This window comes from Nematostella vectensis, chromosome 13, assembly GCF_932526225.1.
Source record: "Nematostella vectensis chromosome 13, jaNemVect1.1, whole genome shotgun sequence".
Classification (NCBI taxonomy): Eukaryota; Metazoa; Cnidaria; class Anthozoa; order Actiniaria; family Edwardsiidae; genus Nematostella; species Nematostella vectensis.
The window spans coordinates 11,643,259-11,668,081 of record NC_064046.1 but is presented as its reverse complement, the minus strand read 5'-3'; the positions used below and the strand labels follow the sequence as shown (position 1 = coordinate 11,668,081).

Sequence of the window (24,823 nt, the reverse complement as noted above, 5' to 3'; positions counted from 1 at the left end):
TGAAAATATCATTTACTACTAGAATAATATCATTCGCTAAGTTTGTGTTAATTATTGGAAAATGCTTAAGCAAGTAGTCAGCAAAAAAAATGTACTCTAGCCTAGCAGCAATCTTACTTATGAGCTCTTTACCTAATGTCTCATAGTTCCCACTCTTATCAACGTCTGTAATTACCTCAATGAACAGTTCTCTCTCGTTATCCATCACAGCACGTGTAGTGTGTCCTCCCTGGTGCATTTCAACCACATTTTCCTCTTCTTGTTCAGAAAACTCACACTCATCTCCACCACATTTACAAAACTGCATGCAGTTATCACAGCAATTGTGCAATGGCTGTACACCTTTTATCTTTTCCTTGAACTGTTTAACCAGCATCTCACGCCTGCACTGCTCACCTTTGGCATAGTTGCGCATGCCACTATCACAATGGGCAAGGTGGTAGGGCTTGTAGTACAAGGTTGCATGGCATAATCTTCCATCCCTACCACCTCTTCCAATCTCTTGCACATAATGCTCTACTTCAGATGGTATTCCATAATGAATAATATGATCCACATCTGGAATGTCTACTCCCATGCCTAAGGCACATGTTGCCACAACCACACGTATTTTGCTGTTGGACTTTGTAAATTCTTCCAGCACTTCTTATTGTATAGAGTCTGGGGTTTTGCTGTGGAACATGGCATAGGTTTCTTTGCTTTCAACATTATCAGAAAGAACTTCGTAAATGTCCCCACAAGCATTGATGGATTTGCAATAAATAATTGCCTTTTCCACTTGTCCTCCATTAGATAATTTTTTTATTATGGTAGTGAAAATGTTCTCAAGCTCAACGTCCCTTCCAACTTTGTTGATATTGAGCTTAATATTTTTCTTGTCAGGTGCGAGGTTGATTACTCTTGCATTCTGCATATGCAAATTTTTGATAATTTAATTCCTCACTGTTTTTCCGGCTGTTGCTGTTAAGCACATGATAGGCTTTTTAGTAAAGCCACGAAGATCGCCAATCTTCCCATATGCAGCTCGAAATGGCGTGACTGTAAGACCCCTAAAAGAAAAAAAAAAATCCGAACACATTAGTGGAAAAGTAAAAGAAATCTAAAACAAGGAAACCATCCCATAACGAGATGCTAGAAATACTGTATAACTTCAAGGGGGAAAATTATCGTTGGTAAGTCACCGCGGTTTTTCGTGAAATTAATTTCTGCTCACTAGCTCCTCAAGCTACTTACCAACTTGTGACACAGTGTGATTCGTCTACTACGATGCCGGGAAGGCGATGATCCAACTTGGAGAGAAGTCGCTTGGCTTCGAGGTGCTCGAGCATTTCAGGGCTACAAAACACCACTTCTGTTTCGTCCACTGTCTTGGAATTTTCTTCTTTGCACAGATCGAGCTCAAACTTGGCAGCAATTAAGCCAAGCGATCGGCACGAGTCAATCTGATCTTGTATCAGTGCATTTAGTGGCGATATAACGACAACAAATGGTTTTGTCGGAAGACCACTGATTTTCGCAACCATCACCGCCATCTGATAAATTAGACTTTTACCGTAACCAGTTGGTAGACACGCGAAAGTGTCTTCAGAATTCAAAAAGGAGTAAAGCGCATCGAACTGTGAATCTTTAAGACTCTTGATATTTTGCTTGCTGGATTCAGCTATAACATTAGAAACTACCGTCTTGAGCTCTTTTCGAGATACGGACGCGGACGCCATGTTGGTAGTGTAGTGGGCTCAGGGAAGGACAGCGGGTTAGTAAATAGACATACGCGTATTTATTGTGTGGGCTCAAAAAACGACCAGTAATATTCAAATAAAGAGCATGCGCTCTATTTCCCGTCCACGATCGTGGACGGCGGTTTGATCAAACAAAGTAGCGACCCATGGCAGAGGTATCTTTTCCTCGCGAACTCCAGCCCAGCGAAATACAGAGAAAAGAGGCCTCTGCTAGCAGGGAAGGTCAAATCAAGTATTTCTCCTCAAATATACTATACTGTGTAGTAATGGCGGGGACTTTTGGTTGTGGATTTGCACGAGTTGCGGTAAAACAGAGCTACCAGAAAGAAAACGGGAAGCTCGAGAAAAAAATAGAGCAGCGTTGGCTAAGTTATCTGCACAAATTTGGCGGGGAGTTCCAACGTGTATTCCATGTCGACTTCACCACGTTCAGAAAGAGATCGCAGGCGCTAAACAACTCCATACGAAGAATAACGCCATCTGCACGGGCAAGGTACATTGAGCACTTTTCTTCGTTTAAATGGCAATCCCTGACAGAGAAAGAAAAAAAAAAGCACACTCTCCGTGATTGCAATGGATGCCTGACACACCATTACCCAATGCATTCCCTGCTGGCTTCCATTCCAAATAATGTAAAAAAAAAAAAAAAAAAAAAAAAAAAAAAAAAAAAACAGTTATAAACACTAAACCAGCCTTGGCTTTAATAAAGGAAGCGAAAAAGCAAGGAAAGGGAAAGAACAATCCGAGAGCAAGCGCCAAAGCTGCAAAATCGATCGCTAAGAATATATGTGCTAGTATCTCCGGTCCTTTTGAAAAACTGACTGGAATGACCTTTGCCGAGGCTCAAACCAAAGTCCCAAGTCTAGGCCTGCAACTAAAAAAATCTCGAAATCAGCTCAAACAAGAAAGGCGGAAGAGGGCGCTTACGGAAAAGATACACCTGCAAACACTGATGGCAAAGCAAGATTGCGATGTTCTCCTGGCCACGAGGCAGTCGTATTCTCAACGGGAAAAACAACGACTTGCTCTCTACTTTGAGACAAAAAGCGAGGCGTCGTCTCGTGTACTAAAAACAACGGGAAATGTAAAAAAAGCGAGCGACATTCACCACCACCATGTGAAGTTGACTTTGACAAAGAAGGACTTCTCGGGGAAGTTAATGACATGGCAGACAATACACAGGTTTGTTTATTTTTTTTTTTTTTTTACCAAATACATGTAACGTCAAAATTTTTTTTCCCTTCTATCTCATCTATATTTTTCTTCATCCTTTTCCCTCATTTATATATATATATATATATATATATATATATATATATATATATATATATAAATGAGGGAAAAGGATGAAGAAAAATATGTATATACTCGCTTATCCACACTATCATCAGACAAAGAAACCTTCGACCACGCCGCCCCGCCATACCAGAAAGCACTCGACGAAAGTGGATATAACTACACGCTGCACTACGAACCAAACACCACAAGCAAACGCAAGAACCGCCAGCGCAACAACATCATATGGTACAACCCCCCTTTTAGCAAGAACACAAGCACCAACATCGGCCACAAATTCCTCTCACTCATAGACAAGCACTTCCCTAAAGACCACAAACTCAGAAAAATCTTCAACTGGAACACAATCAAAATCAGTTATAGCTGCATGAGCAACACCAAGCAGATAACTGACAGCCACAACAAACGCATAATCGCCCCCTTGCCCCCTTGACGGAAACTGCCTCCAATCATCTGTTATTTACCAAGCCACTGTAACAAGAAAGGACATCAACACCTCCGAAACCTACGTAGGACTAACCGAGAACGAATTCAAGACAAGATATAGAAATCACACCGCCTCATTCCGACACGCTAAACACAGAAACTCGACCGAACTAAGCAAGTACATGTGGAGCCTTAAAGACAATGACATAGAACACTTTATTTCATGGAAAATCCTGTCATCTCACTCCACCTACAACAACTCTAGCAAAAGATGTAATCTCTGCCTCAAAGAAAAACTTATCATTATCCGCCAACCCAAGCTATCAACTTTAAACAAGCGTAACGAGCTAGTGTCTTCGTGCCGCCACAGGAACAAAGCCTTGTTATGCAACAGCTGAACTATTCAATTTCACCATAACAGCCATTCAAATTTCACGCCCTATTTTTATGTTAATTTTATACATAGATAGTATATAAGTGATGGTAGTAATATAGTCTTAATAAATCTCCTGATGAGTGGGCAACCACGAAACAGGCTTGTAGAGATGAAACGGTAGTTCGTGTGTTTTTTTCCTACAAACCAAGATATATATATATATATATATATATATATATATATATATATCCCCTGATGAGTGGGCAACCACGAAACAGACCTGTAGGGAAACCTATGTAGTTTGTATTTTTCTCAAACCAACACTATATATATATATATATATATATATATATATATATATATATATATATATATATATATATATATATATATATATATATATATATATATATATATATATATATATATATATATAAAATGATGGTTGAAGGCTTTCATAGAAAGTGCTCAATACTCGAAAGGTTTCCCTACAGGTCTGTTTCGTGGTTGCCCACTCATCAGGGGATTTAATGAGAACATTCCTATATATATATATATATATATATATATAAAATGATGGTTGAAGGCTTTCATAGAAAGTGCTCAATACTCGAAAGGTTTCCCTACAGGTCTGTTTCGTGGTTGCCCACTCATCAGGGGATTTAATGAGAACATTCCTACCATCGTATATATACTATTAACATTGAAATTTACATAATAATAGACTGATAGTTTTAGCTAAGGCGGCAAGAGGAACAATAGCGAGTTACATAAATATGCAGGGCGGAACGTGTGAAAAATTGATAGCGCGAAAATTTAACGGTGACGGGATTAACAGTTCTAATTGTTTCGTAGCAGGGCTTTGTTTCTGTGGCGGCACGAGGACACGAGTTCATTGCGTTTATTTAGAGTTGATAGTTTGGGTTGGCAGATGATCGTCAGTTTTTCCTTGAGGCAGAGGTTGCAACGCTTAGTGGTACTGTTGTAGGCGGAGTGGGAAGAAAGAATGCGCCATGAAATAAAGTACTCAATCATGTTGTCCTTGAGAGTCCAGACGTGTTTGCTGAGTTCGGTGGAGTTTCTGTGTTTGGCGTGTCGGAATGATGCGGTGTGGTTTCTGTACCTGGTCTTGAAGCTGTTTTCAGTGAGCCCGACGTATGTTTCCGAGGTGTTGTTGTCTTTTCGAGTTACGGTAGCTTGGTAGATAACAGATGTCTGTAGGCAGTTTCCGTCTAGAGGGCAGGTGTCTTTCTGTCGGCAGTTGCATGTCTTGTTGTTGGTAGTGGTAGGGGCGGAGTTGGCGATCTCGGTGGCCGACGATGCGGTGATGATGCGCTTGTTGTGGTTGTCGATGATCTGTTTGGTGTTGTTCATGCAGCTGTAACTGATTTTGATGGTGTTTCTGTTGAAGATTTTACGGAGGTGGTTGTCTTTCGGGAAGTGCTTGTCTATCAGGGTGAGGAATCTGTGGCCGATGTTGGTGCTGGTGTTCTTGCTGAAGGGCGGGTTGTACCATAGGATGTTGTTGCGTTTGCGGGTTTTTCGGTTGGTTACGGTGTTGGGATCGTAGCGTAGCGTGATGAGTGGGCAACCACGAAACAGACCTGTAGGGAAACCTATGTAGTTTGTATTTTTCTCAAACCAACACTATACACCGCTCTACTTTCGAGTATTGAGCACTTTCTATGAAAGCCTTCAACCATCATTTTATATATATATATATATATATATATATATATATTGAATCATTACATTTATTTCACAGATCAACTTCTCTGACCTAGCAAGAAGGTACCTAGAAAAACAAGAATTTGAAAGGGTAAAAGCTACTGTCACTGGCACTAAAGACAAGCTAAGAGGCACAGACATGAGGCATCTATGCGCTGTTCTTGGAAAGCAAATGAGAGGTAAGTTACACATTGTACTTAAAGGAAACACAATCAAGATCAAGTTAAAATAATTGCATGTTAGCTAAATTATGACAGCAAACCTTCAAATTTTCTATTAAACATTAATTATTAGAGAGTTGACAATAACAGAAAAAGTAGCGGATAAAGTAAATTTACTCAAAATGGTTTTGTTTTATTTGACAGGTGTCATGTCTGAGAAACCACAAACAGTCTTTAATACTCTAACAGAAGTGTCAAGACTATTGTATAGCCACCCAAGCAAAAGATGTCCAAGAGATATTTTGCGTCTCAAGACTATTGTATAGCCACCCAAGCAAAAGATGTCCAAGAGATATTTTGCGTCTCCACAACCAGAGCTTCCTTCATGCCATGACTTTGAAAGAGGTTATCAAGGAAACAAAGTCCTTGACCGATCGAAAGCTGTATGGGCGCTACTTCCACTCTCTTGTTGTCCATTCCCCAATCCAGTCAAGACTGGTCAGTGGTCGATCTGTAAATACTGAACAGCAGGAGCGCCACTTTAACACCTTCTCTGCAATAGCAGAAAATACCTCGAGCAGACGTCCTGGTGAAATAATCACACCCGGCCTAGTTCGTATGCAGGCTGAACTAATGCTAGCTGACCAACACAGAAAACCTTGAGTGAACAAGAATCCAAAATCAACAGTATTGCCAAGTCATCATCTGCACTATCCAACTCAATCATTCCAAACAGATATATTCTTCGACACCCTAATGATTATCAGGCTCACCTGGAGCGCATCTCAGATTTTCTTTTGTGTGGAGAGGGTGTATGGTGGAGGCAAGTTGCTAGTTGTGTGGAGTTTTTTGATGGCCCCCAAGAGTAAGTTAGGTTCAAGGACAGCTGGTCCACCACTTCATCACTTTAGATCACAGACAATAAAATCAGAAAGAAGTTATCTACAAGAGTGCTGGGACAAGTGCTTGACCAATGATATTCCAATTCCACACTACAAAGTCAAGATATATGATGATGATGGTGATTTAAAAGTGAGCAAGCTCACTGGGTTTTTTAATGATGATGATAAAGAGGAAGAGGAGGAAGACAGAGCAGAGGAGTGTGAAGAAACTGAAGCTCACATAATAAGCATGCAAGAGGAAGTGAATGATGATGAAACTGAAGAGGAGGCAGACATGGAGGGATATAATGAAGACATTGTAGACCTTCAGCCCCAGGATGAAGAAGAAGATGGAGAAGTAATTGAAGAGAAATTAGATGACCTGCAGACACAGTGCCACATAAACACCGGCTCACATGAGGCAATTCATCAGCCCCCACCTGAACAGCCTGTCCCTCACAACCAGTCTGTTAGTCAAGCTCAATCATCTTTTACTTTAAAATCAACTCTGGCTTATAATGTTCTCAAATGCATCCCAAGTGATTCTCATGCTGTGAGAACTCTGGACAAGGCTAGGACACAATTGAGAGAGCATCCCTTTGATAAGTATATAAAGAAAATACGAAACCACACTGGCTAAAATCAAAATAAAAGTGCTCTCAGCTCATTCCCAGCTCAAAGAAGAAGTAATGCGCTGGGAAAAAACGTTCTTTCTTCGAAAATGCACTGAACCCACATCAGATGACATTTCTGAAGACCCCAAAATAAGTAAAGTCAAGCAAAAATTATATCTTTGTCGCAAACTACTAAAGCACTGGAAAATCACTGCTTAAAATTGTGAGCCTACATCTCTGTGACTTTTTGTAAATAATATATCTGTCTGACATAAATCAATGCTTTTATCGCGGCTATGTTTTTATAATCTCACGACAAACAGAACATGTCACGATTAAAGCCTGTAATTTTATTTAAGCTTACTTAATAGTCCTCGGATAAGAATGTAATATAGATTATTTTATCACAAAATTATAGTGTTTAGAGGAGCCTTCCATCAGGAAAATGCTACATTTTTAATAAAAATGACGGCTCGTCTCATAAATATAGATTTAGAATTCCCTCATCGATGAATTATGTTGTTTGCTCTACATAACTAGTATTGTTATGATGTTTGAGGAGCTTGATAAATGGTACGGATAAAAAGGGAACTTACCTCTTGAACTTTAATTCGGGTCTCCATCGGTTCCCCGTTTTTCTTTCCCTAAAGAAGTAGCTTCCGCTTCAGAAAAAGCTTTCATGTACGAATTTTGCGAACAACGCGGTGACGGGCAAACACAGTACCAATGTTCCGCTAACCATGTATAGGAGGGGGGGGGGGGGGGGGTTCTAAGGAGGGGTTGTAAATATTATTTTACGGGTTTTGTGTTCTTGCATGGATTATTGTTTTGAACATTTGGACAAATTCCGACAATGTCCCAATGATTTTTACCATGATTGTAGCTTTTAATAAAAGTTATGCTAAAAAAACCCTGGGAGCTTGTGGTTGAATTTAAAAAGTTCGCGAAGAATGTATTGTAAATTATGACCCTAGTACAAGGAAATAAAGGAAGTTTTCCTTGACGTCACGATTGGGCTCTCATATTTCATAAGGGGACGATAAGGGTTTAAACGGTTTATCACCGCTTATTAATCAAAATGTATATATAGAACGATGACATATTCTACATACAGTTTCTACACAGCAGACCACCTATAGTAGCCTAAATAATCTTGAATAGCTTTGTGCTAATGCAGAAGTTAAGAGCTCATTGCAGAGATCTAAAATCTTGCCTCTAAAAACTCATACATTTCACATAATGTGTTATACACAGGGGGTGCGCGCGCATCCCCCCCATTGGCAGCCGAAAAGTGGGTCATTTCTTATTAAGAAATCTTCAAATACTTTGCTTTTTACATGCCATAACTTCTTAAATAGAAACCGAGAAACCACGTTTTTTGATACTGTTCGTCCATTGCAGAAATCCTTTATCGATCCCAGAAACCACTATCATACACAACTTGTGGATGTTTTAGTGAGTAGATATTTTTTGATTTTGATAGATGAATATGTTTATGAATAACCTATTTCAAAAAAGGTTTGTCAGTTCTAAGCCCGAACGGTGCTTCTGGGTACTAATCATTCGTAAAATTAAAGGTGTCAAATAAAGTCTAGCAATGTCAGAGACATACATTTATGATCTTTAATGGATAATTGTTTGATTTATCCAAATTCTTCAGCATTTAGTAGAAATTTAATGAGACCCATGGTTCCTTTCGGTCCTAGAACTGCCATTTGCCAATCGCCATTTGCCGTTTCGCACTGACAACGTTTTTTGAAATAGGTATATGTATAGTTGACATACATCCTCATATAACTATTTTTGCACCTAAAAGAGGTATAAAACGCTCTGAAACAATAAACTTTTTCAATAACAAGCTACGTTCTATTGATAATCAATATTTTGGTCTGGATTTTGGGATGACCCAGATGACCATGTAAGCCTGCTCTTCACAATAACAACAATGCGGAATTTAACATGTATTTTCGATGTGATACGGATGTTGATGTTTAAAAGCCACACACGTTGAGAAAAATGATGACATTTGGAATCATTTTAAGGAGAAAGCTGGAGCACTGACAAGGAGCCGTTTCAAATGACAAAATGGCCAATGTGAGACAGTTTTGGACAGTGTTGACAAGTTTACAGCCCCTAAAAACATTAACAAGTATATCATATAATTATCAGTGTTGCTGATATCTTAAATGGCTACAAAGCGTGAGCCAACTGCAAAGGAACAATGCAACTGTATGGGAAGGGGTTTTGAGTTTTGGACAGTGCTGACAAGTTTACAGCCCCTAAAACATTAACAAGTATATCATATAATTATCAGTGTTGCTGGTATCTTAAATAGCTACAACTTGAACCAACTGCATAAGAACAATGCAACTGTATGGGAAGGGGTTTTGAGGAAAGTAAAGATGGAGAAAGAGAGAAAAACGGACGTCTTGGGGAGGGGGTGAAACATAGTGTCTCTAGGAAGGGTACACGACCAAATAAAGGACCACATGGGTTAAAAGAGTTAATTAAAGCATAGCAAATAACCACTTTGCTCGAAACTTTAAGTGTTATGAGAGAAAACATAGCCATTGTTGAAACATTATTTTCTGCTAGCACGCAATTACAACAGGAAGTGTTTCACTTGTATGACAAATAGATGACGTAATCTTTTATGACGTAAGGCCTGGGACTGTTGGAGGGTAAGGCCAGAGAGAGGGTCGATTTAGTGCCAAATTCCGCAACACAGTTTTAGTATCGGAGAGGCTTTGCGCGGCTAACAGAACATCTGACGCGGCTAGTGCAAATCCAATTTCACTTTTTCGCCAATTGCTTGCGTTGATCTTAACACCAGAAAAGTTCGAAACTTGCTCGAAAGCGATTTGGGGGAGCGTTAATGACGATGAAAGCGTCTCGAAAGCTTTCGCGCAAACGGTTTCCAGTCTGGCTTAGAGAACTCGTGGACAGCGGTGAAGCACAAGGCCTAGAATGGCTCGATTCCGAAAAGAAAACCTTTAAGATCCCCTGGACTCGAGTTGATAGTCCTGATTTTGACGTTACTCGAGACGCAGTGGTTTTTCAGAGATGGGCAGAGTTCACAGGGCGCTTCCGGAGAGGCGAGAGGGCAGACCCTAGCGTTTGGAAAACTAGGTTTAGATGTGCTATACGCAAGATGACTGATATTCAAGAAGTGAAAGTTCACAATAGCCTAGAAGAGAAGGGTGGAAACCGGCCATACCGGGTCTTTAAATTCAAAGGTGGGTACGGACTATTTTTTGCACAACCCTTTCGTCCATTTTTGTCACACCTCTGATGTATATGCGGCCTCTCTTTATTTCACCCTCAGCCGTTTTTTCTGATTTTACGACTTAGGATATGTTTAATATGTAGTGATATTAATACGCAATCTTTTATAGTGATTTTTCAATGTTTCCATTGAATTCTTGTCAATATAAGAACAAAGGGTTTCTCTGTACGAAAAGGAAAATCAAGATCGAATATCATTATATGAAGAAAGAAGCAAAATAACTTTTTGGATACCTTAAAAATACATTTATTTGCTTCAAGCCTGTTTAACTATTCAACAAGCCCACAAAATACGATTGGTTTTCTAAATTTTGTTTAACTTCGTATGAAAACGACGAAGTATTTAACAATAGTGCAAGTTTCGAATTGTATCCTCATTGTCTTAAAATGACAGGAGGAAAAATATATCATGATAATTTGCATTGTATATACATAACCTATCGGCTATAATTAACTTGTATATCAGAATAAGCAGGGTACTTTTAGGTATGTGAATATATAAAAAATGCGCTAACAAAACAGGTATTTTTACCAAACGCTACCATATATATGAGACCTTGTTAGCATGAGGCCGCGGAGGGACTAGAAACCTCCTGAATGGTCCACGTGGCACTTGACGCCGTGGCGCCCTCTCTTAACCCTGCCTAAGCACACCTGGGATCGAAAGTAGCTAAATCAAGAATACCTACGGATAGCTCTGCATTAATAAGTAACTGTCACGAGCCCTTAATTTTTTTATTTCTCTCTTTATATCTCATCTCAAGTTTTGAATTGCCGGAGTATTTTTGATGCTCCATTGCGCGGTTATTGTATGTTCTTAAAAAAAATCACTCAAAAAGTCATTTTTTTTACCAGAAGGATAAGCATAGATGTGCAAGGGCACAAAACGTTATGCCCTGTTCCGCAAAATATCTGTTCCGTAGCCCGTTTTTTTTGCTGGCTGGGAAGATATTAGACCTCTCGGTTAATGGGAAAAGAATAGCAACTTTTAAAATCGATATTTTCGGCATCAGAACATATTTAAACGACGAAATATGCCATTTTTAACGTGTTTGTATTGTATAATGTACAATATGTTAAAGCACGATGTGAAAAGTAGCAAAAAAATGGTCTTGTTTTAATGCTGTACGGTTAGTCAAAATAGCGAAAATAGCCTTTTCGTACCTCAAACGATTCAACACTACGATTGTGTTTGTTTTCGCCAGAGCCCGCGTATCTTGTTGCGGGCTTGGTGCCTGTTTATTGTAACTCAAAAAGTTTTTTTTTTTTTTACCAGAAGAATCGTGGGTGGCCCTTTAATATACATCACTGCATTCGATGATATATCTTATGGTTTTGTGGAGGCTATTTCAAAAATAAAGGAAACACTTAAATTGCGGACTGTCTTTAAAAAGACGATAGTGAGACAGTAGATTAATATTGGTTCTACGCGAAGCGTTTGTCTAGTTTCGGTGTATGTTTATTTTTTTCAATTCTTAATCATCTTTTTGTTATACAAGAACCCTGATAAATATTTGACTTTCGATGGGTGTGCATGGGTTAACAGCCAAAGGTTTCACACTGGTGCACATGGGGGCGATTAAATACACGAAAAGAGTCAATTGATTAAGAATTTTAGACAATAGACGTCTGCTCGCAGTCGGATTTCTCTGTGCGCCAGTGATAGGCATGGGTATACAAACACTGGATTTCAAGTGCAGGTCGGAAACGAATGTGTGGTAGCTTTTTCTCTTAAACTGGCCATAGAGCTCTAGCAGAGGATGAGGCACTTGGGGCACGCCCCCCACCCCCTCTCCGATAATTAAATAAATACAAGAAAATGACCAGCAGGGGCGCGGCTTGGCTGTGCCCTCCCCAATAATTTCTTACCTTTCTAATCATGCCCCCTGGCCAGCTTTAGAATGCATACATGTTTTAGCAAGATCGAGTTTACTTTTGCTGTCTCTGAGCATGATGACATCATCACTACACTACTATATGAACGCACTGATCACCAAGAGGCGCGAGTGTGAAAGTAACTCCGACATTTCTAGCCTAGCCATAAAGTTCTTAACTGCCTTTCTGCTTTTCAGCATTCGTCTGGAGGAAGGTTCTATTTTTTCTCATTTCATCTGACTGATGAGGGTTTTTTTAAACACTAATGAGTACTTTTTTCATGGCTAATGACTTGCTACATTTTTTATCATACTAGGTGATACTCCTACAAATGACAAACACAAGCGCTCGCAGTCCCCATCGTCAACCTCGGAAGTGACGTCATTTGGAATGGCATTCCAGAAGAAACTTGTACGCGACATGATGATGTCACGCAATCCACAACAGATGCAGAACTTGGACCACGCTGCCAACACATTTAATGACTGTCAATCACATACATATCAATCAAACACCATATTTGGACACGCGGACTGGATGGAGGAACCGTGTACTGACAAATCGCTTCCTGTGGGAGTAGTGGCGGGGGAGTATTGCGCCTACCCTACAAACTTCTCTCAATATGCTTTTCGAGATGGCGATAACGTGAGTACTGATTATGGCAGTCAATTGTCAAACAGCACGACCGCAATGCAGTATGGGTACCTTCTGGGGGCTCCTCAGGATGTTGCTGGGACATACGGAGCATGCGCAGAACGAGAGGGAACCATGACCGAGCAAACAGAACCCGTCCCCTCCCTCCCAAGGATCAGTGTATATGACGTAGAGAGGATTTTACGTGATGAGGAGAATTTGGGGTTTGATCCGGGTAAGGCTCCTAGCTACAATATCATTGACCAATAAGTCGAATTTAAGGTAATTCAATTGAATTTAATAAAAGTACTTAGAAGCCACGAAATGGGACAATGTTTATAACAGTATCGGTGATAAGAACCTCGATAAAGAGGATTTGTGTTGATGATGGTGATGGCGTTGTTGATTAAAGTTGATGGAGGTTGTTCTGATAATGATGTAATAAGATGATTATGGTGCTCGAATACTACCAATTAGGTGCCCTCTGGTACTCGGTTCTTGTAGATTTGAATAATTTCAACTGCATCATTTTCACACATTTTTCCTCCGCAGAAATCGAGCTCCAAGGGGACGAGTTTGCGTCATCCAGCATACGAGAGGTGAATTAAAGTTTGATTGATAACATGTGATTCATACTTTGTGTATCAGAAAGCTATAAAGATCTGCACCCTTGCCTATGTTACAGTTGTGTGTTAAACTTTATAGATCACACCCTCTTTTGAGCTTAGAACGACTTTGTTCGAGACTATGGTGGACAGCAGTATAAATACCCCCCTCCCCAACCATATACAGAGGCGTGTCCACAGGGGGTGGGGGAGGGGAGGTGCGAGGAGTCCGGACCCCACCCTGCTCATGTGACGAGATGAGTTCGACTCCGATTGACCCCTTTGTTGGTAGTAAAAAAGACGGTTAATTTTATGTTTGTGTTTGGTTAGGAACTCCTAATCTTTTGTCTCGTCTTATGTTTTAACATTTTTTTATATCTTCGTCTCGTCCCCCTAGCATCTATGTGCATCTTATTCCCGGTCATCTGGTGAAGACGGCACGAGGACATATACAGAGCTGCTGTGACGTCACGAAAGGATAAAATCGATAACAAAAAAAACGAAAAGCAAAATAAAGTAGCCAGACATGAAAACTGTGCTTGAGTTTTAACTATCAATTTGTCAAACATTTTTACATTCAGTTGTGAATAATTGAGGAGCAGGGATTGTCGTGTTCTAGTCTAAAGACTAGAACAAGGACTTTCCTGTATATGAGAAACAAGCTTTATGGTCCACTGATATTATGGTTTAACTGCTTGAGTTTTTTTTTCCGGTATACAACAACATGTGTGAGTGTTTAAAATAATAATGCTATTCTAGGTTTATTTTTTGTGTTGTTAGTCGTGCCCATGGCCACGAGCGAGTTCAGCCTAGTCCCAGGCGTTCTAACCCGTGTTTCCTGTACTTGGAGATGAACCGTGAGGTAGCATGGGGGCTAGGACGAGTCGCCTACAGGGAGATGGTTTCCTGTGACGTCACAACTCTTACCATTCACAGGAAACCCAACCACAGGAAACCCGATAAGAACGCCTTGGACTAGACTTTGAGTTGAGAGTTGCCTGCCAGGGTAATCCTCAGCAAACTGAACTCAACTTTTTAATAAAATAAATAGTTGTTGTTGTTTAAAAAAATGTATACTATAACTATAAGGAGTAAGAATAATATGCATTGAGAAGTCCAGAAGAATAGAGCAATATACATCATAGCTGGAAAGATTGTTAAACATCTAGAAGAGCAGCGGATCAATGTTGAATGCAAGAAATTTCTGACGTTCCGAATCCATCCCCTGTGTAGCAGAAATCGATTTTTGACAAAATATTTTGTTTTGGTTAAGCTGAAAAATAAATAAACAAAAAACAAAAAATCCGTGTGTACTCTTGTTTACTCCTTTGATCCTATACCCCTGGGTTTCCTGTGGTATTGAAACCAAAGAGACTGGTGGCTAGCAAGAAGTGCTATGGCGGACGATGCAAACTTGTTTACTTATCCGTCTTTTGGGGAGCGATACCAGTCGGATCTGGAAATAATCTACCAGAAGGTATGTACACAAGATTCGGTCACTTTTATACCTATTTTTGAGGGCCGTTCACAAGGAATTTGGGTTGCACTCGCGTGAAAAAGATGTTCCCGCCAAAATTATGAACATCGAAACCGGCTATCTCTGACTGTGACAAGCGTAAAATAAGCTTAAGTACTCTCTTGTTTGCCTGGATGGGGTGTGTATAACATTAATAAGATGTGTTTGAAAAGCTTATTTTCAGTATATTTTGTTTGAAGTCGTATGAAATGCAACAAATTTTGATATAAAGTATAAATAATGTTTTTATCATCATCATCAAGTGTGTAATGTTGTTGTTTTTGTATGATCACTATTCCTACCAAAGGTTTTGTACCATTAGTATATTTCTTGGTCTTATACACCCTTTAACCATCCCCTTCAGGATGCTGAAAGCATCCCAGGATTTTCCTGGGGGGGTGGGGGTGCAAAATCCAAAAAGTGGACCTAATTTTTCCAGAGGGGGAGGTAGTGAGTTCTCTGATATCTTACCACCCCCGTAAAAACAAAAAGGGATTTTTTTCCGCCTTTGCAGTATCTTCACGGGACATTTATTGTCGGATTCGGCTACATACCAGAGTGATCTAGCTTATGCTTTATAGTTTTGTCTACAAATAACACGTCCATTTGGGACCCGAAAGTGGAACTTCAGCCATTGTGTGTGGGGAGGTTGCATTCGCACCCCCTGCATTCCCCCCCCCCCCTTTGTGCGGGCCTGCCCTTTGTTATGTGCTGCCAGGTTTTTTTAGGAAGTACCAGGAAAGTATAAGTTGAGTCCAAGCTATACATGTACAATATTGTGAATGCATGTACACACTTTTTTATAAGAACGTCTAATTTTTAGTTGAGGCTGGGGCATTCTTATTTTTGGAGCATTTTAAGGCTGAATATGTTCTTAAGGATGTTCTTAAATTTTTGTTTGTATAAAAATATAATAACCAATGAATTATTAGGAAAAGAATTACACTAATGATCAATAGCAATAGTAAGGTTGTTACTATAAGCACAATTTGATTCAATTTGATACTTTTAAGCAAAATTGTAAGAAAAACAGACTGAAAACAGAAACCTCCCCCCCATTTCAAGACCAACACTACCAGTTAAGCTAAGCTACTGCTGACCCAAGACGGTATGCCTTGAAGTTTCCAACAATGCACTGCGGTGCCTTTTCTTTCTAGCGACGGCACTGCTACAGTCTGTTGCTTACAACAGTTTTGCTTGTAATTTGCTTAAAAATTACAGCTTTTTCATATCTGGAGAGTGCCTTAGGACATCATAAAGTCTTTTGGGGCATAATTAATGCTGTGCTTATGGATGTTTGCACCCTGAGGTTGATTCAATGGGATAATTTCTTGTCTGGGCTTTACCAAGTGAGAAATGAATTTACTGGTGAATGGCCTCATACTCTCCAATGTGGGCCATCTTTGCTACCCAACCTTATTCAAAAATTGTTTTCAGGCTTATTCTGGGTTCCTTGGACCTGGAAATGTTTTGTTTGGCTTCGGGGCAAAGAGACTTATAAAAAAAAACTGTTATGATTGTGGGGGAGGAGATTGTCCGCCTGTCTGTCAAGGAGTTTCCAAGACTCCCATGATGCAGTGCAGGCATGCAAAATAGGCTAAACATGATGACTCGCTTCTAATGGAGGTTCTAGCATTGATTATTGTGACTGATTGCTGTAAAATGGGACCTGATGGAGCGCAATAATGGTATCTATTTGTGACTTGATCTGTGTTTGCTTGTCTCTATTTGTAGTTCAGAATTTTGTGTCTTTTTTGGTAAGAAATGTTTCTAAGTTTAAGCATTTGTTTATGAATTGGTCAGAAATCAAGGTTGATATTTTGACAAAAGAGTCAATTCTATTACATTGCTTAGATGTTCTTTTGAAGGTCGTCTATGCCTTGGAGGAATCTATGAGTATCCAGGTCTGGTGATGTTTAGTTTGCATTTCTGACGTTTTGGAGTTGGGCCTATATTTTACAGGCGTCTCAGGGCGTTATGGCAATGAAAGACTTAAAAAGGGTGTATTGAGTAAAACTGAGAAAGACAAACAACCAAAGTTATCATCCATTACAGGGATGACTCAATGAGAATAAGATAACTAGAATTGGCTCAGCAATGAGATAACTAACCACCAATAAACACACCCATTGCTTCACTTAAAAAGCTTTAGTCAAGATCTAGATCTATTTTCTGATATGTCACAAGAAATTATGTTGATACAACTTGGAATTAACAAAAAAACACCTATGAACTCTAGTCGCATGGTCAATGATGCAGTGAGCTGAAAAACTGGGTGATTAGTCAACACTGGCTGCACAAATGATACAAAGGTTTGTATGCGAAACTTTTACTTCCAGTGTATTTCGTTCTGATGGGTCAGTCTCAACCCAAGCCTTTCCTGGTCATTCCTTAAACTACGATTAGGTTTATTCTTTTAGAGTTTAATTAAATGAAAAATGAAGGTTCTGTCTCACTTTACTGAAAACACAATGGGAATGGTTGCTTTTCAGGCTAATATACAGATAGATCTGTTGCTTATAGTGAATAAGTTTTTATTGCACTACAGTCAGGCGCGTTCCCAGGATTGGCCAAAGGGGGTGCGCAGTCATAGGTATCATATGGATAAAGCATAGTGTTTCAAGATTCCTTAATAACAAGTAAACCACTTTTTTTCAGACCAAGGGGGTGCGTGTGAACCATATGCACCCCTCTGGTAAGCGCCTGACAGTTGTAATTTTGTAGTTTGTGGCTTTGCGGGGTGCTTTGCGCAGCCGGACAAGAAAGCTCTGGATGTAAACGCTCCATTAAGTAGCCACGCTTTTAAGTGGCCAATTTATATAGTCCAGAAATATTTATTTCTTACTGTAGTACTGTATTTGGGTTTCCATTAAGCAGCAAACCTCTATAAACCACCTCCCTTTCATAATATCAAGGGTGGTTACTCAATAGAGGTACCACTGTATTTTGAATACCAATCAAGAGCCAGAAATCCAAAATTTCCAGATTTCTGCTGAATAATACATGAGTCTGGGAAAGGGGGAAGAGACCATGCATTTCAGTGGACATGCATTAGATAAATGAGCGAACATTTTGCGGCTGAACTACTCTTTTGTGTTTGTATGGATGCTTTTCCATGATTGTTTCATGTTAATGAGGGAAACACAACCTGTTGGCTGAGATTCTTTCAACATGCTTGTCAAGGTGTCATTCATTATACAGGTCCATCCTCAGCATTTATGTTTACTGTAATTGCCCAAATAAGGGACAGAAAGCTTTAAAAAATTTTCATGTTCCAGTTGAGGCATTTATTTAAGGGGGAGTACTTACAGTAATTGAGGTTATTCATATGTTAGCTCTTAGCACTGAGGATTCTTTCCAATAAAAGTTATGTTTCTTGTCTTTGTCGGGGGTCTTTATTAAGGTTTTAGAAAGCATAATCTTACATGCAAGCGGATTATGGGTCAGCCACATGTGCCCTTTTATTTAAAGTACTAGGGTAAAACTGACAGCATCTGTCACCTACATGACGAAAAAACATGACGTGACGCTTCAAATAAGCCCATTTAATTAGCCCAATTCACATCAAATAAGGCGGAGAATTTCTCTGAGTACTTAGTAACTTATAGCAAACAAAATATCAAGTGCGACTTTTTATAAATTGATGCGACTTTTTGTAAAGTGTCATTGAAATTTGAGCTTTTCGTCCCTTAACTGATACACAGGGCAGTGATGACATTATCTTAAAAAGCCAAAATCTGGTTATGTGCACTTCGGCCTCACGTTATTTGCGTTTTGAAAATCAGTCGGTAATACAAGAAACCTATAGCCATTGTAAGAAATTGTGTCTTCCCTCTCTATCTGGAATTGCGCGTTTTCCAGGTTTTTCCGTCATGTCTCTGTCACCTTGCTCTTCTCAACAGGCTAATGAGGATGTCCCTGAGGATGGGCAAACCCCTGTTTGAAGTGTGGACTTTTTAATGTTGGGTTGTCTCTTATCTTTTATTTGTTCATCTCATCTCCATATTGTTTGTTTTTTCACAGTATGAGCAGACTTTTGATGGTGGTACTGTTGAATCTGAAGAAATTCTTCTTAGCAGTCTAACAAATGAAGGTACCTATTTTATAACGTTGTTAATGCTAACACCAAATAGTAAATGGCATTTATTAATTCAATTCCACCAATTTTTATTTATTTATTCATTCATTCATTCATTCATTTATTTATATAGTTTATATAGTATATATATATATTTATTTATTTATAGTGTTGGTTTGAGAAAAATACGAACTACATAGGTTTCCCTACAGGCCTGTTTCGTGGTTGCCCACTCATCAGGGGATTTAATGAGAAAATTCCTACCATCGTATATATACTATTAACATTGAAATTTACATAATAATAGACTGATAGTTTAGCTAAGGCGGTAAGAGGAACAATAGCGAGTTACATTAAATATGCGGGGCGAAGGCTAACAGTGCGGAACGTGTGAAAAATTGATAGCGCGAAAATTTAACGGTGACGGGATTAACAGTTCTAATTGTTTCGTAGCAGGGCTTTGTTTCTGTGGCGGCACGAGGACACGAGTTCATTGCGTTTATTTAGAGTTGATAGTTTGGGTTGGCAGATGATCGTCAGCTTTTCCTTGAGGCAGAGGTTGCAACGCTTAGTGGTACTGTTGTAGGCGGAGTGGGAAGAAAGAATGCGCCATGAAATAAAGTACTCAATCATGCTGTCCTTGAGAGCCCAGACGTGTTTGCTGAGTTCGGTGGAGTTTCTGTGTTTGGCGTGTCGGAATGATGCGGTGTGGTTTCTGTACCTGGTCTTGAAGCTGTTTTCAGTGAGCCCGACGTATGTTTCCGAGGTGTTGTTGTCTTTTCGAGTTACGGTAGCTTGGTAGATAACGGATGTCTGTAGGCAGTTTCCGTCTAGAGGGCAGGTGTCTTTCTGTCGGCAGTTGCATGTCTTGTTGTTGGTAGTGGTAGGGGCGGAGCTGGCAATCTCGGTAGCCGATGATGCGGTGATGATGCGCTTGTTGTGGTTGTCGATGATCTGTTTGGTGTTGTTCATGCAGCTGTAACTGATTTTGATGGTGTTTCTGTTGAAGATTTTACGGAGGTGGTTGTCTTTCGGGAAGTGCTTGTCTATCAGGGTGAGGAATCTGTGGCCGATGTTAGTGCTGGTGTTCTTGCTGAAGGGCGGGTTGTACCATAGGATGTTGTTGCGTTTGCGGGTTTTACGGTTGGTTACGGTGTTGGGTTCGTAGCGTAGCGTGTAGTTGTATCCGCTATCGTCGAGTGCTTTCTGGTAAGGTGGCGCGGTCTGGTCAAAGGAGGCTTGGTCTGAAGATAGGGCAGATAGGCGTCTGTTGATACCAGCAGGGATGTTCTTGGTGATGGAGGGCGGGTGGTTGCTCTCACGGTGGACATATTGTAGCGAGGAGTTCGGCTTTGTATAAGGCTGGTGTGCATTACGTTTTAGGTCGAGGGTGACGTCTAGGAAATTGACAACTTGTTTGTTTGCCTCAATGGTGATTCGGAGTCCGTTGTTGTTGAAGATGCGGCATAGTTCCTTTTTTAGGTTTTCGGTGGCTCTGGGTGTGGCGTTGGTGATGGCTAGTCCGTCGTCGCGGTAGAGTCCTACGTTCATATTGAGGTCCTGAAGTTGGGAGAGAAGGAAGTTGCCTACAAGTTCACAGGTTTCTGCGCCATCGAAGCAACTGTTAATCCCGTCACCGTTAAATTTTCGCGCTATCAATTTTTCACACGTTCCGCACTGTTAGCCTTCGCCCCGCATATTTAATGTAACTCGCTATTGTTCCTCTTACCGCCTTAGCTAAACTATCAGTCTATTATTATGTAAATTTCAATGTTAATAGTATATATACGATGGTAGGAATATTCTCATTAAATCCCCTGATGAGTGGGCAACCACGAAACAGGCCTGTAGGGAAACCTATGTAGTTCGTATTTTTCTCAAACCAACACTATACACCGCTCTACTTTCGAGTATTGAGCACTTTTTATGAAAGCCTTCAACCATCATTTTATTTATTTATTTATTTATTCATTTATTTATTTATTTAATTATTATGGCTTACTTGATTATAAAACATTAAACATGTTGACTTTTTTGTGTTTTTACAGAGGCGTGTGAACCATGGTTGAAAGCATTTCTTGGGTGTAAGTTTATGATGATAATTTTGAAGTTTAAAGCTAAAAGTTTAAATTTAACTGCATTATTTAACAAAACTAAATTATTCTGTACCAGTCATAGTTCGTGTACAGCAAATGAAAAAAAAAATGTTCTTCAGACTCTAGATTTGCTTTAAAATCTGGATATTGTTTGTTTGTACGCTAGACTTGGAAATGATGTATCTTCTGGATCATCTAAAAGTAACACGGCAAGAATTTTGCTAATTTTTCTCACCATAAACTGGATTTTTTTTACATTATATCTGATTTTTTTAACATTACGCTCAGATTCTGATTTTACTTACGGGGTTTTTCAATTTTTGGCTGCAGGCAATGGTGAAACAGTAGACGATGAAGATGGAAAAGAAGATGATGGTGATGACGATGATGATGAAGATGATGATGATGGGTGGGAATCGGACTCTAGCGGACCTGCACAGCCTCACAACACGTCGACAGACCTCAGCGATGTTGATACGCAACAAAACATCGATGACCCACAAGAAATAGCCAATTCTCGAGCCAAGCAACAATTTGATAAAAGGGACGAAGAACTAATCTCTTTGGAACCCCAATCTGAAGATTCTAATGAACCCCAGATGCCAGGGTGCGGATCGCCGCTGAATACGTTTATCTCTGGTATGAAGATCAGTGATGTTCTGACCAGTACTACGATCGAGACATCTCCGCCACCAGAATCTGCGGATTTTTTTATTGGAGAAAATGGTAAGCCTCCCTTCATGAGCAAAGGACCTGAACGAATTTCATCACCAAAAAGAAAGAGCTCTTTCACTGATGAGACAACTGCCGATAAGACATCTTCTTTGCAGCTCCATCGCAATCACTCACAAAATCTTGCTCAAGCTATCCTTAATTCCAGGAATCGTATTGCTAATGTGCTATTCAAAGCTGTTACAAAGCCCTCGCGGTCTTCCCAACGGAGCATTACCCTGCATAGCTCTACAAGCAGCTTTAATAACATATCTTCTCGAGGGAGCTTCTCCGCGACCACATCTTTCCTTCCTGGTAAGCTCCTTAGAGAATTCAATAGTCTGCTCACTGCCGAGATGGCGCCAGAGTCGCGTAGGGGTCTTACTCTAGTGCGACAGCCATGCTACCCTGTTGTACCTTGTGTCGGGAACAAAACCTCAAGGCGATTATCTGGCGGTGAGAGCATGAAAGGCGGGAGAGTCACACTGATTGCGAGTAGGAAAACGGTTAAGTTAAACCCTCAGAAGTCACGCGCCTCTATCAAGGAGATTGAAGGGGAACATGCCCGTTCTAATTCTGTGGTCTCGCTAGATGTTCCTCAAGAAACTTGTAATACAGCCCTAGTAACTCATGGATCAAGCCCTCTCAATTGGAAATCAATTCGTCCGATCGTTTCTCATAGAATGAGAATAACTGACGTTGCCTTAAACGCTGTGTCGAGCAAGCCTGTTTACAAAGCGTTCAGACCCGTTAAGTCTCCTGGGAGGGAACAAAAGCCGGTGATTAGTCTGATGCCGACACCGAAAAGCGTCACAACTGGTACAACACCCGCTACGACGAGTGAACAACTCGTTGCAGCAAGTGGCTCAGTCGTTGCCAGAGACGACGACGAAGCTTCACAAGATAGTGGATTCGAGAGTGGAGGAAATGCAGAAAGCAGGAATAGGAACGAGTGGAAGGGAGCACAAATCCACTGCAGGCCTGTTACGGCCGTAGAGTTGAATCGGCATATCCGGAGTGGCAGGCGGAGTTGCGAAGATGGCGGAAATTCACGCAAGCGTAGACTGAGCGACAGCAAGGTTTCGTTGGAAGTGAAGAAAATGTGTAATGTCAATCTGATGTCAATCAGGCAGAGGGTGGATACGCGGGGGTCGATATACAAGGGAGGTGCGGATAACATCCAACATAGGATTCAGCAGGAAAGGAAGGGTGTGTCGGAGAAGGAGGGGTCCGTATCAAGACAGCCGTCCGGCAATAAAGAGGTTATCAGACAGAACATAATTAGTAGGAAGGCCGTAAAGAGGAGATCCGGACCCGAGCCAGGAGACGAGGCATTTGAGGGTGTGTCAGAGGGAAGAAGGGGGCGAGTTGTTTGCAGACAGGAGAGCAACGAGGAAGACAGAGGGATTTTAATTAAAAGGCTGTCCACAGAGCACCTGAGATCCACCAAGGAACAGGTTATTGTAAGTAGAGAAGTTAGGGGAGGAGAAGACAATGAAAGACCTGCGTCTTTTAGTGACACAAAGCAATCGACACGCAATGCGGTGAATGGAATGGATTCGGAGCGCCAACGGAAGCGGCGGAGCAGCGGATGTCAAAGGCAGACTGGCGATGTAGGGCGTAAATCAAGAACGATTAGAGCCCCTCGAGATCGCTCCCCCGAGGACGTATATGAGCATGACAAGATATCCCGAAACTCACCTCTATTCCCTGAAAATATCTTATCGAGCACTCGTGTGCAAGATGCGAAGAAGCTCCGATTGAATTATTTTGATGGGGCAGGTTTAAAAGAATCAAATGACAAGGGTAATATGTCACCAATTCGCATCCCTAGAAATGAAAAAGTACGAGCCACACCTCTCAACAAAAAAGCAAGGCCGTTACTACGAGCTAAATCTAAATCTACGGAAGAAGGTGCCCCGACGCGTAGAGCTTCACCAAGCCCTAGGGATGTCGACGACGGGGCACGTGTCACTGGCAGGGACAAAGGATCGCTACCTCTCACTAAATCCAAGGTCGATGCTCCTACACCTGAAAGAAAAAGTCGAACTCAACCACGTGACTCATATGCCGTCGGGAAACTAATCGCGAGTGACGTCATACGGAGGCTTGAGAAGCGGTCTGTCGTGCCAACACAGAATACCATACATACACGAAGAGTTATCGACGGCCCCAGAAAACAGACGCCCATGCGCCGAAAGCAACTGACTCCTGAAATTTCTGGAGACACGTGGAAGCCAGTGGCGTCGCCCCATTTGTTGTCCAAGCCTCTTCATCTAGGAGACTCTGTAGAACGTCAAAAGAACTATGTGAGGGAGCCAGAAAGAACTCTTAGAACGCCTGGATGGAACTCAAACGGGTCGCTATGCCGGGGACCTCGGCTATGCTCTAAGGCTATCTGCCTTGATTGTGGTAGCTATTCTAGCTAACAGTAAACATTTCATTGCGGGTTTTTCATCTGCTTTCTTTCATAACATGGCAAACGTTTACCAAATTAAGAAATGCAACCTATATATCATTATACATTTTGATATTTTATTATAAATGTTTTATATGTAAAGCTCTTTTTTAGCGTTAACTTCATCTTTTTACTTTAATTGTATGTATTTTTACAATAAATGTTTTAAACATTAATTTTTAAATTCAAGGTTTAGTTCGAGTGTTTTCTTTTCCAACGCCGAAAGCCCGACGAATGTATCGGCTGTGTGTTATGCCTGGTGCACACTAGTGACATAAAGACTTGGGTCGCGCACTCTTATCTTCTTATGTTCAAGTGTGAATGGTTCGACATTTTGACTCTTAA

The 24,823-nt window shown here is 40.6% G+C and overlaps 3 protein-coding genes and 1 long non-coding RNA gene across 4 annotated transcripts; 2 read left to right on the top strand and 2 right to left on the bottom strand.

Moving 5' to 3' along the window:
* Nucleotides 1–875: 875 nt before the first annotated feature.
* On the bottom strand, nt 876–1,718 carry LOC5519439 (ATP-dependent DNA helicase Q5). The gene is made up of 2 exons (XM_001639279.3): nt 1,234–1,718; nt 876–1,049 (listed from the first exon to the last, which is right to left on the bottom strand). Exons 1-2 carry the CDS (start codon nt 1,716–1,718, stop codon nt 932–934), a joined length of 603 nt encoding a protein of 200 aa, XP_001639329.1. The 3' UTR covers nt 876–931.
* A 3,392-nt stretch (nt 1,719–5,110) lies between these two features.
* LOC125558979 lies at nt 5,111–7,932 on the bottom strand. Its single transcript, XR_007306222.1, has 2 exons — nt 7,818–7,932; nt 5,111–5,441 (listed from the first exon to the last, which is right to left on the bottom strand). It is a non-coding gene; the product is annotated as an uncharacterized LOC125558979 (long non-coding RNA).
* A 58-nt stretch (nt 7,933–7,990) lies between these two features.
* On the top strand, nt 7,991–14,922 carry LOC5519495 (interferon regulatory factor 8). The gene is made up of 4 exons (XM_032364373.2): nt 7,991–10,457; nt 12,698–13,249; nt 13,567–13,613; nt 14,017–14,922. Exons 1-4 carry the CDS (start codon nt 10,097–10,099, stop codon nt 14,083–14,085), a joined length of 1,029 nt encoding a protein of 342 aa, XP_032220264.1. The 5' UTR covers nt 7,991–10,096; the 3' UTR covers nt 14,086–14,922.
* Nucleotides 14,923–14,976: 54 nt separating this feature from the next.
* LOC5519494 lies at nt 14,977–24,654 on the top strand. Its single transcript, XM_032364372.2, has 4 exons — nt 14,977–15,096; nt 19,159–19,228; nt 21,262–21,297; nt 21,640–24,654. Exons 1-4 carry the CDS (start codon nt 15,016–15,018, stop codon nt 24,447–24,449), a joined length of 2,997 nt encoding a protein of 998 aa, XP_032220263.2. The 5' UTR covers nt 14,977–15,015; the 3' UTR covers nt 24,450–24,654.
* The last annotated feature ends 169 nt before the right edge of the window (nt 24,655–24,823 follow it).